This window comes from Cyprinus carpio, chromosome A22 (assembly GCF_018340385.1).
Source record: "Cyprinus carpio isolate SPL01 chromosome A22, ASM1834038v1, whole genome shotgun sequence".
NCBI classification, from domain to species: domain Eukaryota; kingdom Metazoa; phylum Chordata; class Actinopteri; order Cypriniformes; family Cyprinidae; genus Cyprinus; species Cyprinus carpio.
The window spans coordinates 11,435,367-11,449,459 of NC_056593.1; the positions used below are offsets into that span (position 1 = coordinate 11,435,367).

Here is a 14,093-nt window from a genome sequence, read left to right on the forward strand (position 1 = left end):
TTTATTAGATGTTGAATAAAAAAGCATTTTAAAATGCATTTGTTTATTATTTAATCCAATTTCTATGATTTTTTTATTTATTTAATTATAACACAAAAATAGTTATTTGTACTGTACATCACATAACTGTATAAATGTAAACTACAGATAATCTGCAGATCCTTTATGTATTCCTTGATGACTTTTATCCTTTCTAAAATTATGTTTTACAAAGAACCCATATTTTCTTATTCATATGGTACTTTTCCGGTAAAATTATTAACTGTACTATATATTGCATTTTTTTTCCTGTTATATCTTTACATGATGTTTCTTTATTCCCAATATCTTAAATAAATCTGTTATTTAACTATAGTATATTTATTCTGTTAATTTCTTTTATACAATAAGGTTTTAAACAAACATCTTCAATATAAGTTTCCACATCCTTCCTTAAATCTAGCTACCTATCTTGTTCTTGACTTTTTCATTTACTTTGACATGCACTATTCAGATTTTGTTCAGAAAAAAAAAATCAAATATATATATATATATAATATATATATATATATATATATATATGTATATATATATATATATATATATATATATATATATATATATATATATATATGTATAGTATATATATATATGTATATATATATGTTATATATATATATATATATATATATATATATATATAAATAGTTTTAGAAAATATATTCAAAATCTAATCTATTATTTTGTTTGCTTTTTTGCTATACTTATATATTTTTATTTGAAAATAGTTCTATCTATATAATAGGCCTACTTTTATTAATCATATTTATTAGATCCCTTATATATCCTCGACGTGACAAGAGAGGAAATTAAACTTCCCAAAAGGCATTGCTCACACCACATTCTCCTCTGCCATGTTAATCCATCACCTGATGCAAATTACACAGTGACCACGTCTAGAGCAGTCTAGATGGAATTGTTTTGCTGTTGTTCTCCATCCCCCTCCTTCCTTAATAACCTGTGATACTTTAATTTATGACGGCAGTTTATTGAAGGCAGACTGGCCAAATTAAACGCAGGAAGGGGCTTTACAGACGTCTATGAAGAGGAGATCACAGCGGGGGGCTTCTGTAGAAGTGAGTGCCACCTCTCCATCTTTCAAAGAGTGAAAACAGCTCACACATACATATGACTTCTACTCTTAGGAAACAGTAGCTATAATAACATTAGGCATTATACAATGTACGATTTTAATGAAAGTAGCCAAAAATGAAATTTGTCAGTATTTACTAATTTTCTGACTGACTTCTGTGAATACAATGATAAGAAATATTGAATAGGGTCCATATTGCTCTTTTACATACAAATGAGAAGGGACCAGTTGTCAGGCTCTAAAATGAAAAAAAAAAAAAAACTCCATAAGAGACATTACATTTTAAATTGAGTTTTTTTTTTTTTTTTTTGTCTAGCTAACAAAGTAGCTGTTTCACTAAGTCTTAGAAGACACTAAGTCTTCTTTTATTTAAAAGTTGTCAGATTCCTTCTTAATGTTATTTATAATCACAGACACCACTAATAAAAAAAAATGAAGCAACATATTTATCAAAAAAAAAGTAAAAACACCAACAAACAGAAATTATTTCGCCAATGCTGCATCTGTTTGATCAAAAATACCGTAAAAACAGTAACATTGTGAAATTATTTTTTGCAATTTTTTAATGCATTTTAAAATGTGTTTATTCCTGTGATTGTAAAGCTGAATTTTACAGTTCATTGTCATATGATCCTTCAGGAATTATTCTAATATGCTGATTTGGTGCTCAAAAACGTCTTATTATTGTCAATGTTGTACATTTTTATTTCAGGTTCTTTTGATGAATAGAAATTTCAAAAGACAACATTTATCATAACATATTTTATAACATTGTTACATTGTTTTAACTGTCACTTTTAATCAGTTTAACTCATCCTTGCTGAATAAAGTAATTATTTCCTCTTACAGACCCCAGACTTTTGTAATGCATATAATCTCATGATATATATATATTTTTTCTGAATAATATTTTATTCTGTATTTAATATTAACACTCCCATGTGGCACTGTTTTTTAGGTAATTCGAGGTCTTACCAGCAGTGGATTCACACCAAGATGGTAAGCAGCAGGCAATGATTCATTTTTCTGCTCATAATGTTAATGTTAATTTCGGCTGAATAATTAAGCCCAAAGCAGCTGAGCGCCATTATTATTTCCTGTTGGTTATGAGGTGATGAAACATATCCAGTTGAGCGAATAGCTTGAAAGTGGAGATGCAATGCCAGGGAAGATGGTGAAAACCGTGGCGTGGGACAGTTAAGACGTTGAGACAGGCTTGATATGATGTGACAGCCAGTCATCGGAGATGACACGAGACTTCTGGCAGGAAACACAGCCATTACTTGATAGATTGAACAAAAGAAAAGCCCTCTTTTCTTCTCTCCTTCCCTCTGCTGTCTTCCTCTCACCTCTCTCCGTGCTGTCTCTCGCGCCTGTTTTCTTTTTGACTGTCTCTTTGCGTTCTCTCCCTCCCTTCTATCCGTCAGCCGGAGCCGAATTAGTTCTCTGGAGTGCCTTTTTCAAAAGGTTTTGTGTAAAATTCACATCCTCTGATTGACACAAATCCATAAGAAAGGGCTGCGGCGCCGTCATGTCGGTCAAGGCTTTGGGATGTAAACTCGGCACTATCCGGCGCATTTCAGAGGTTTAGCGTGTTAGCCTTGCAGCATTCATCTGGTAAAGACCAATGTTATCCAGGAACGAGAGATGAAGTCAGACAAGAACATAGCATTCAATGCTATGAGCGTCACTCTCTCTGGTGCCACACTTGTATAAAGCGACAAGACCTATTTCATAGTTTGCTTTAATGACAAAGGTGTGTCTCTTTGCTTTGGGGCAAAACAGGAACAAGGTGTTTATTCAGCTGTTAATGATTTGTGACAGTAAATGGTTGTTTATTTTATGTGAGATTTATTCATCTAAATTATTACGGAAAATGCTGGCACGTTCTCTGGAAATTCATATGTTCTCAACAAACTGTTCTCTTCTCCATAGCGGCAGAGAGCAAAGCCAGTTGTGAAAAACCTTCAGATGGTAAGCTCACAGTGGAAATGGTGTTCTGGGCTTTTTTTTTTTTTTTTTTGAATAAAAAAAAAACTATATATTTGCTATAAGCAGATGTGGGATTACAGTATGGTTCATGGTGCTTTATTCTCCCTCATGTCATTTGAAAACGGTGTTGCATTCTTTTAGGGGTGGGCGATATGACTAATTTTATAACACGATAACGATCTATTGATAGATAGATAGATAGATAGATTGCATTATGTATAGATTCTATACACACACACACATACATATACACACACATATACACACACACACACACATACATACATATACTATATATATATATATACATATACATATATAATATATATATATATATATATCTATATATATATATATATATATATATATAATATATATATATATATATATATATATATATATATATATATATATATATATATTATATATTATATATATGTATATGTAATTATTTTTTTTATTTATTCTTAAAGTTACAAAAGTGATTTAGTCAAGCGAATTGAGCGAATTTCTCTCACTGTTGTTTGATTAATATGAATGGCAGACAGGACGAATATTGGAAAGCTTCCTCTTTAAGACCGAAGTCCGGATCCAATTTACGGTTACTGTGCATTTTTTTTTTTAGCTGTTTACTCTCTCTTAAGACCTCCATCACTGTGTTTATGAGGATACTTGCAATGACGGGGATTATGACGCATATAGTTTGTTTATGTAATCGTTCAAAGCCAATAAAGCAGCAAAAAAATGCTCGCTCCTCTCACGCAGAAACAGAGATGGTGCACGCATATAGCTTTGTTGTTTGTGTTTCAACGGCTTAAAATCGGTTGTTTTAAAACCGCAGTGCTTAAAAACGTGTGTCCATGCTACAGATGTAGTCCTTCGTTTAAGAGCGAGCTCCTCGTTTTGTCCTGGATGGTCGTTCTCCACCTGGTTCTGTCTCCCCTTCACGCCCCGTGGTGGTGTCTAAAGAAAACAATCAAGTAAAATAACAATAAACAATACAATAAACAACACAACAAAAAAAAACAAAAAAATAAACTATATAGCATAATTCGAAAAAATAGACTTTTTATTTCGTCCATCCAATATATATTTTAATATCTCACAGCCCTACTTTCTTTCATATGTGGAACATAAAAGATCTTTTGTGATATATTATAACTAGGGATGCACCGACGCTGATATTTATCAGCAAATTTTTCCTCAATTTACAACCATCGGCATATAGGCTTTATAAGGAAAAAGGCCGATTATAACAAACAGATGGTTTATTAATTAACTGCATGACGGCACTGAGCTGTATAATGTCTGTTGCATAATCCTAGCGCAGCCGTCTGCACTTTAATGCTAATCAAATAACAAAAGATTGCACACTATTCTTGACTAAATAACTTTTGTAACTTTCATAAGTGTAGCGGACCTCATCTGAATGATGACCAAAATATTATGTTTTATTAAGTTTATTGCGTTCTTTTTCACTTAATGGGGTAAACTTAAACTATCCCTTTGATGTCATTGTCTTCTCTCTTTCTTAACATTTCATTGTTGGTTATGGTTTGATTTTCCCAAATTTTGCAGTTCAGCTATTGAGTAGCTTTTCTCTCTCTTTTGAAAGGCCAAAAATCATGCGAAACGGAAAATACGCGACATGAAGGACAAGATTACACAAAAGGTGAGTTATTCAGAGTTCTCATTCTGTCAAAACCGTATATATTGGGTGTTCAAAACCATCTAACTGATCCCCAGAAATGCTATCTGGATAGGCAGCTCACTGTCTCTCACATTCACACTCATACAGGCTCATGCACACACACTATTTAAGATGGATCTCATGACTTCACCCATGGCTCACGCTTAGGGTTTTAAATGGCTTGTGAAACCTGCTTAGTGCTTTGTTCAGGAGTGTACATTTCTAACAAGTGCGCCTCTGGCGATGGGCTGTCATGTCAACCCCCCTCCCTAGCACCACCTTTCATATTTTTTGCATATTTCATCAGTGAGCGAGTGATTTCTTCAAAGCTAATGTAACGAGATGTATGTTTCCATAACACTGATGTCTTTGATAAGGCAATTTGTGGCGTGAACTGTCAGGCCAGGAGCTTGGAAAGGCGGCCCAGAGGAGACGAGACCTCCTCACAGTTGATAACACACTGATGAATTGCTGACACAATAAAAATAAGTGAATATTACGAAAGAATAAGTTGCCCTCTCCTTATTTTACTCTTGAAGACGCTTAAGTGGGGAAAGGTCCGGTCACATTAGGGAAATCTCAATAAATTTTTAAAGAAATTTCATAGGCAAAAAACACAAATTTTAAAAAGTAAAAATAATTTCTGCAAACTGCCTATTGAAATTTTTTCTGTTTGAAAGATTTTGCCACAGAGCAATGATAAATGTGATTGCACCTTAAAGGGACAGGGATATTGAAAGGGATATTTTTTCACTCCAAAATTTTGTCATCATATACTCATCCTCATGTCGTTCCATACCTGTATGGGTTTCTTTCTTATGTTGAACATAAAAGAAGATATGAAGAGTTTATTTGCAAAAACCGATAAATGCCACTTTAAAAAAAAAAAAAAAAACTGAGCTGATTGCTAATGCATTATTCTCCACATATAGCGCAATCTAAAGCCTAAACAAATTTTGTCATAAAAAGCCGGTATTATCCACTTTCAAGGCATTGTGAGTTCACGCTTTACTGCAGAAGCTGACAAGCGCACGTTAAGTTCATTTTAGCGAATCAGTGCACTGTATTCAGGTCAGGTGACAAGGCTGCTTTCCACTTCGAAAAGATGTGCTAGCTGAGAGGAGTTTTGTCAAAGCTGACTAAAAAGTGATTGAGGATGGATAATTTTGACGAAACTTGATGAAGCTGTGATATCTTCTTCAGGGCTGGAAGGAGCATAGTGTTTTAAGAAACCTTTCTTTTTTCGCACGGGGACCCTAAAAAGCAGCATATTACTGACGGTGAGGAAAAAGCTCCTCAGGATCGCTGCAAGGTGCTATCTCATCCATACAGTAAGGCGATCACAACAACAACAACGTGTCAGGCATCTGCATTGTCAACTGAGGAGATTACAAAGATTAAACAAGTGTTTTTAGCTCTCAAAAACATGAAATGTGTTGTTGTCTGCTTTGCTTTACAAACAAAAACAAAACAAGCCTGACTGTTGAGTTATCTACTTTGCTATAAAACAAACTTTTACCATGTAAAAAAAAAAACACTTACAATGAATTTTAATTTTTGTAAATTACCTGCATTTTGTTTAAGTTATTAATACTTAATCAAAACAATCCAGCTGCAGTTTGATATTACTTGGAATGAACAATAACAAAAAACATGATTTCTGAAAATAAATAAAAATTAGTTAACAGGCTTTTGCAAATGAATGCTTCATATTTTTGAAGCAAGAATGTTGAGAATCAAACAAAGCTGATGGTCCTCATTGACTCTCTATAGTGTTTCTTTTCCCTGCTATGGAAGTAAATAGGACCAGCAACCGTTTGGTTGGTTCACAGAATTTCTTCTTTTATGTTTTGTGCAACCCGCCTAGAGAGATTTTTGAACTTACACACTCTAACCTGTCGATAGCACACACAAATTCCTATTGAAATGATCCACTACCACAAATTTCATAACCTTATACAACAGCAAAAAATCTAATGATTTGATCTGCAAATCAATTTGAAGAAAACATTGATAGTTTCCTGCTAAACTGGCTACATATGTAGTACTATGGCTGAATTTCATAGTTTTCCTCTCTCTTTGATTCTTGACAGGACGCTGAAGAGGAGGAGAAAGCTCCGTACTGTGTATGGTTCTCCCCACTCAGCACCAAAGCCTCACCTAAGAGACTTCAGAGGAAAGCGGTGAGCACGTGCGACACTCTTTCTCACACACACACACACACACACATTATACACACACATATTGACACACATACACACACACACACAGGGGAAGGGGGTTCACGGACAGTCCGCCTCTCCTGAAGTTAGTTTTCCATTTGCACACCACCCAGTAAGTCCGAGCCGACGTGGGTAGGCTATTGATTGAAGCGTTTCGTTACAAAGCGGGCCGTGGCAGTGTGTGTTCGGCGTGTAAGCATGTAGCGATGCTGCTAAGCCCAGGCAGGGAAGCGGGTGAGCCCCCCATAGACGCAGGAGTGTGGCCTGATTCATACTATTCACTTCGGCCTGCCTTACTTCCAATCGAAATAGCCGCGGTTGTTTCCACAAAACCCAGTTTTTGAATCAAAACAGGAAACGCGGCCTTTGATGGGGTAATTAAAACTTTGTTAGGTAAAAAGACTGTATCCTACACCTTTCTAGTGTATAAAAGCCTATTTTAGTGTTTCATGACCGTTTTTCATCCTCCATCTGGCCTTACGTTAAATTAATGCTTTTTCATGTTACTGTAGCTTTAAGATCTGTATTTAAATGAGCTTTGTTTTGATTGGAAGAGAGATAGGACCCCTGAACTGAAATATACTGGTGTAGTTCGTACTGAATAGGTGTGCATTTAGATCAGCTCAAAAAACTACTCTTCTTAATTATACATTAAGCATTTTATTTAGGGTTTATAAATTGTGTCCTAGCTATAGTTATAACTAGGCAGCTGTAGGTTTTATTCTCCTTGCACCCTTACACACCTTTTATCCCCAGAAAGCTCAAACACACATGCACCTTCCTATTCTGTCTCTCATACTGACACCTATAACCATGAGGCCATGTGCCCAGGGACTCCCATAATGCCCTTGCTTTACATTATATATTATACATTTATATATTTATTCCACACACACACACACACTCTAACTATATATATATATATATATATATACACACACACACACACACACACACACACACACACACACACACAGTCAAACCAAAACTTAATCAGACACCAGATATAATTTTTTTTTAATGTGTAATCTTTTTTTTAATAGTTGGTGCAGGACACTATAGTTCATTTTATGTAAGTGAGGATAACAAAATAAAGTAAAACTGACATATTACAACCAAAAATTCTTTATACAGTGGACTACCAGTAAACTGATATATATATATAATATATATATGTATATATATGTATATATATATATATATATATATGTATATATATATGTATATGTATATATGTATATATATATGTATATGTATATGTGTATATGTGTATATATATATATGTATATATATATATATATGTATATATATGTATATGTGTATATATATATATATGTATACACATATATATGTATATATATATGTTATATGTGGTATACTCTATATATATATATATATATATATATATATATATATAAATATTCAGACACTTTGACCTGACCATGTTTTGCTTAAGTGTTTTTTTCTTTAAATGCTAATGTGACTATTTACACCACAGACTGAACAAAATTGGGCATTGCTAAGGGTGGCCCAACAAAGTATTGATAGTGCTGTAAATATTGTCATACTAACAGTTGTCTGAATAATTTTTGGTTGATTGTAATCCTTTACATACCTTCAAATTAAAGTTATCTGGCATTATCAAGATTCATTTGCTCTGACACAGTTTAACTCTGAGTTCTCGTCATATTGTATTACCTCTTCTAAACTATAGTGAATAAACTGTGATAATGTGAGAAATGTTGAAGGTGTCTGAATACATTTTGCTTTGACTATGTATGTACAGTGCTGTGAAAAGGTTTTTGACCCCTTCCTGTTTTTTTCACGTAGGGCCTGGTAGATTTAGACAGCTTTTTTCCCTTAATAAATGAAATCATCATTTAAAAAAAAAAAACTGTATTTTGTATTTACTTGCATTATATTTGTGTAATATTAAAATTAGTTTGATCTGAATCCTTTAAGTGTGACAAATATGCAAAAAAAAATTATAAAATAAAAACCAGGAAGGGAGCAAAAACCTTTTCACGGCGCTGTATTTATGTATGAATGTATTTATGTGTATATATATTAGTGCTGTCAAATGATGATATATATATATATATATATATATATATATAATATATATATAGATATATATATATATATATATTAGTGCTGTCAAATGATGAACACGATTAATCGCATCCAAAAGAAACATTTTGTTTACATAATAAATGTATGTGTACTGTGTATATTAATTATGTATATATAAACACACACATGCATGTATATATTTCAGAAAAAAAAAATTATATATGAAATATATTTATTTATAATATTACTTATATGATTATGATTATGGAGATGTAAATACATGTAAATATTTTCAAAATATATACTGTATCTGTGTGCATTTATATATACTTAATAAATATACACTGAGCACAATAATTATGCAAACAAAACGCGATTTAATGTGATTAATCACATTTTCAATCATTTGATTAGCACTAATATATATATATATATATATATATATATATATATATATATAGATATATATATGCATGTATGCTAATTTGTTTATTTAATGTATTAGACCAGAGCGTAAAGCGAAGAGAAGTCAACAAGTGTCCAGCATTGATCTCTCATGCAACTGCACGTGCACCTTTAATTAGAAAATATGGTATTTTAAATAATAAATAGTTTTATTAAATAAAAAGGTAATCCAAAACCACTTACCAAATATGAGTTGCCTAGTCAGACACCCGATTCCATAGCATCGACCAATTCATGAAACAAACATTTTGCTTAATATTCCCACTCTCGTTATTGAGCTTCAAAACCCTTTAGCTCAGCAATCAAAGAAGGTTGATCAAAAATGCAGAGCTGAATGGTGCAAAGTGTTGATTGAACTGTAAAAATATCTCACTTCCGCCGATACACTTCCGTCATGAACAGCCAGTCAATGATTCTTACATGCTCACAATGCATTCAATGGGCGAACCCACACACCCCGTGCTCCAGAAGGCGCATTGGTACAATAAGCACAAGCTGGACTGATCTCTCCAGCCTGCAGCTCCATACAGGACGGCTTGGCTTTCCATCCAGCCATTAATTAGCGTGGATAAATTAGATGAATCCGTGTTGTCAGGGAGGGGTCGACGAGAGAACGGACAATAGGAGGGTGAAATAGGCCCAGTGTGAGACAGAGGTTCTCCCAATTACGGCTTTTTTTTTTTTAAAGTGGTGCCGCCTGAACCGACTCCCTCCACTCACCCATCCCGAGGAACCCCTCGGCTTTATCAGATCTCTCAGTCTCATCACATACATACGCATGTTCTGCTGTTTGTGCACCAGAGTGGACATGGCGGCCACAAAGACCCTCCACACGATCAATGAGTAAATCAATCCGCTGCGCCGTTCAGTCTTCGTTACCGTCTAACAGACAACAAAAGAGCACCGGGTGACGGGGTCTCAGCGCCAGGCCAACACGCTCTTTTCTTCAGCCGACTTCTGCTGGTGTTCATTAAAACAGGAGAAATGCTACCGTATAATGAGACCTGAAGCATCTTATAAACTGTAATAGTGTCCAAAAATATTTTGAGAAAATTTGTGGAAATGCTTCAGTTTTGCATTTTATAATTTAATAAAAACATTTTTAAGATACATTAAATTATCAGCAGTAAAAAAAAAAGTGGGCGAAATGAAAAAAAGTATTTACAAATATTCATTACCCCCATAAAACAAACACATAAAATTATAAATAAATAAATCCCCGATGCAACAAAGACTTTACATTATAAATAAATAAATGGATATGAAATACTGATTTACATTGAAATAATTTTATTATGTGAGTGGAAAGAGAGAGACCAGATGAAACAAAAACTTTTTAGTAGTACTTTGTAATTTAAACTAAAGAACGCACAATCAACCAATCAGATTATAATATTATAATATATATTTCTTTTTATTAAGGATTATGAACATTTTTATGAACATTAATTAATTTAATAATTTAGCATAAAAACAACTATTTTAATAATTATACTTATTGTACACAAAATTGAACAAAAATATTTAAACATAAGAATAATATTTTTTAATAATTAAAATTCTAAGAATTATTAATGTAACATACAAATAATTTAATCATACTTCATATTTAATCATATTTTTATATAATGATTTTATAATTTATAACAGTAAGCATAAATGTTAATATTTTATCTATTTTGATTATTGTTGTTATTAATATTAAACTGTATACTTTTATTTTCATTTTTTTTTTTTTCATTATTTTTTATCATTATCTATTATAGTCCAGTGCACTTTCAACGCTATAACAGCATTTGCTGCACTCACAGAAAAGTTGAGCAGTGTGTTCTGGTTCACTGCGCTGGATCCGTGCAGTGTACAGTATATGGTGCTGGTGTTCAGGTCGAGCCTGAGGGTCTGTGAAAGCCAGACTGGGTGTCAGTAGCGGGGCCTGGGGCAGAGTGGAGCTGATCTCTATCTCCTGCTTATTCCTGCCGACTGAAGCTATGGGTGTGTGTGTGTGTGTGTGTGTGTGTTGAGGCTGGCTCCTCTGAGTGGCACACAGCCTCTGGGGATTGACTGCACACACACACGCTCTCTGGATGAAGCCGGCAGATGGATCCCCTATAGCCGTGGCCAGTTCAGCAGCGCTGCATATTAAAGAGTCCAAAAAGCTCTGTTCAAGTTTGTGTATAATTCATACACACTTCCTGCGGAACCCGGCTTATGAGCTTCCACCTTCATTTACATACCGCCCTAAGCAGTGACCACTGTAAACATGATTGCGTTACAGCTGCGGAACTCTTCAAGTCGTGAAATCAAAATTAATCTGATTTAATTTCTTAAAGAATATTCCAGGTTCAATGCAAGCTAAGCTTGTTTGACTGCATTTGTGGTCAAAATGTAAAAAATAATTTGGACTCATCCCTCATTTTCTTAAAAAAATAAAATAAATAAAAATCAAGGTTTCAGTGAGGAATTTACAGTGGAAGTGAATAGGGACAATTATGAGAGGATTTAACAGCAGATATGATAAGATTTTAAATAAATTCTTCTGTTAAAACTTGTGTATCATTTGAGCAGTAAAGTCGAAAAAGATAATTTTATGGGTTTAGTTATGTTGTAATTAACAACTAAAGGAAATTTAGTTGTCACTAAGTAAAACTATTTAACTTTACACAGAAAAGGTTAGTATGTGACTTGTCACACTAACATCATGTTAACACTCCGATTTTGTGGCTGTACTATTGAAACAATGAGTGTTTTAATGTTTACAGATTCCATTCACTTCCATAATGTCTCACTGTAACCTATATTTTTTTATTTAATTTTTTTTCAAAGAGAGAAAACGTTTTTGTATTGTTTCATCAAAATAATGAAAACAATTTTCCTGGGTTTTTATTATTGAATATACTTTTTCAATCAAAAATAAGCCACAGAGGCAAAATTGCCTTTGTTTACTTGAAATTCTTCTAAATGCGTTTGTCTACATGTGTGCCATTTCATAGTGAAATTATATTTAGATATGGCTTATTTTTTTCTAAACTCATCTCATACAGGTTCATGGCTGTTTGTACGGATGCATGAATGTGAGAACGTTTGAGATGGAGCTCCCAGTGAGAGCTTTGTGAAACTGTGTAGGTCTGGAGGACTGCCAGCGTCGAGATGGATTCGTTGGGTGTCAAAAAACATTGACGTACAAATGGAGAGAAAGCGCTTTTGGCCGGTGAACGTTTCGCTGCAAACAGAGAGAAGCTGCACATCTGCATGAGACAACGATGAGAGAGAGATGCAAAGCTCACAGGCGGAGAGAAATCCCTCTCGGCTGTAACCAAAGTGCCACCTACTGGAGGCTCACGAACGACACACACATCCAGACTCTTTCTTGTGCTCTCCTGCTCTCTTATATTCAGAAATTTGCTTTTAGCTGGAGCCAGTTGGAGGAAGTTGCCTAAAAAGGGGTCCTGGGCTTTGTTTAAAGGGGAAAAGCTTGAATAGCTCAGCAGATGCTGGCTTAAGTTTTGGCTTGGAGGCGCAGGGGTTTTGTTTGCATTTTCCAGGCATATCTTCCCCTTCCATACCCTGCCAAAAGCATGAGATCAGTGCCTGGTCTGAAATAGCATCTGAAATATATAATGTAAGCCTGGCTAATAAATCGACGAGACGATTGGCTGCAATGTAAAGCCCTGTTGCTGCTTCTTACATCTTGGCCACGCTAGAAGCAAAATGGGATTTTCTCTTAAAACAGCCTGCCCTGACAAGAGAGATGAAGTTTTAATGGTTTTAAAGTCTCCATTGAAGAGCATGATGTCTGCTCGCCGCTTTGACTGAACACAGCCCATTTTCCGTGTGGATTTGAACAGGCAGTTTAAGGAGCAGACGTTGACCTATGGCGGCTCAATATGTCCATGCTGATTTAGGGTACATGTAAAAGAAGCAAACAGGCACATGTCTCCTTGTTTTCCAAATCAGCGGTTTTGGTCTGTTTCGGAACAGTGGCTCGAACAGCCACTATTTCCTGATTCTTTTTCTGGCCTTTGACTTTGTGTCACAACTGAATTTGGAAAGAATGAAGTGGCGGTAAAGTATAGGGCCGACATCGTCTTAATGTTACTTCCCGGCATTCTCTGCTGTGTCACCCTAGAGCGTAATTAGAGATTTTCAATAATAATAATAGTTATAATTATTGTTGTTATTGTTATTACTCAATAAAAAAGTAATATAAATACACTGTACATTGTAATGGAAAAAGCCTGAGGCTACGTTTACACGATAACGATGTAGTCAAAAACGAAAAAGTTTTTCCCTTGTGTTTTTAAAAAGTTTCACGTATACACGACAATGTTTTCAAAATGATTCGCGTTTACACATATCTGCTAAAATGGCCAAAAACACTACATTACGTATGCCAGGCCAGTAGTTGGCGCTGTCACCTTGTAAGTAAACAGTACCTGTAGGGAAGTGACGATTATATGATGCGTCTCTGCTGACGGTTGTAATATTGGTGAAGTAAATCCACACTTTGCTGAAGAAGGGT

At 34.4% G+C, this 14,093-nt stretch overlaps 1 protein-coding gene across 1 annotated transcript in view; it reads left to right on the forward strand.

Moving 5' to 3' along the window:
* Nucleotides 1–14,093, forward strand: part of LOC109066415 (DENN domain-containing protein 1B-like) — a 96,064-nt gene that overhangs the window by 77,250 nt on the left and 4,721 nt on the right. Inside the window, 5 exon segments of the mRNA XM_042712455.1 lie at nucleotides 1,025–1,115; nucleotides 2,091–2,131; nucleotides 3,068–3,106; nucleotides 4,740–4,796; nucleotides 6,908–6,997. Coding sequence (XP_042568389.1) covers nucleotides 1,025–1,115; nucleotides 2,091–2,131; nucleotides 3,068–3,106; nucleotides 4,740–4,796; nucleotides 6,908–6,997 — 318 coding nt within the window.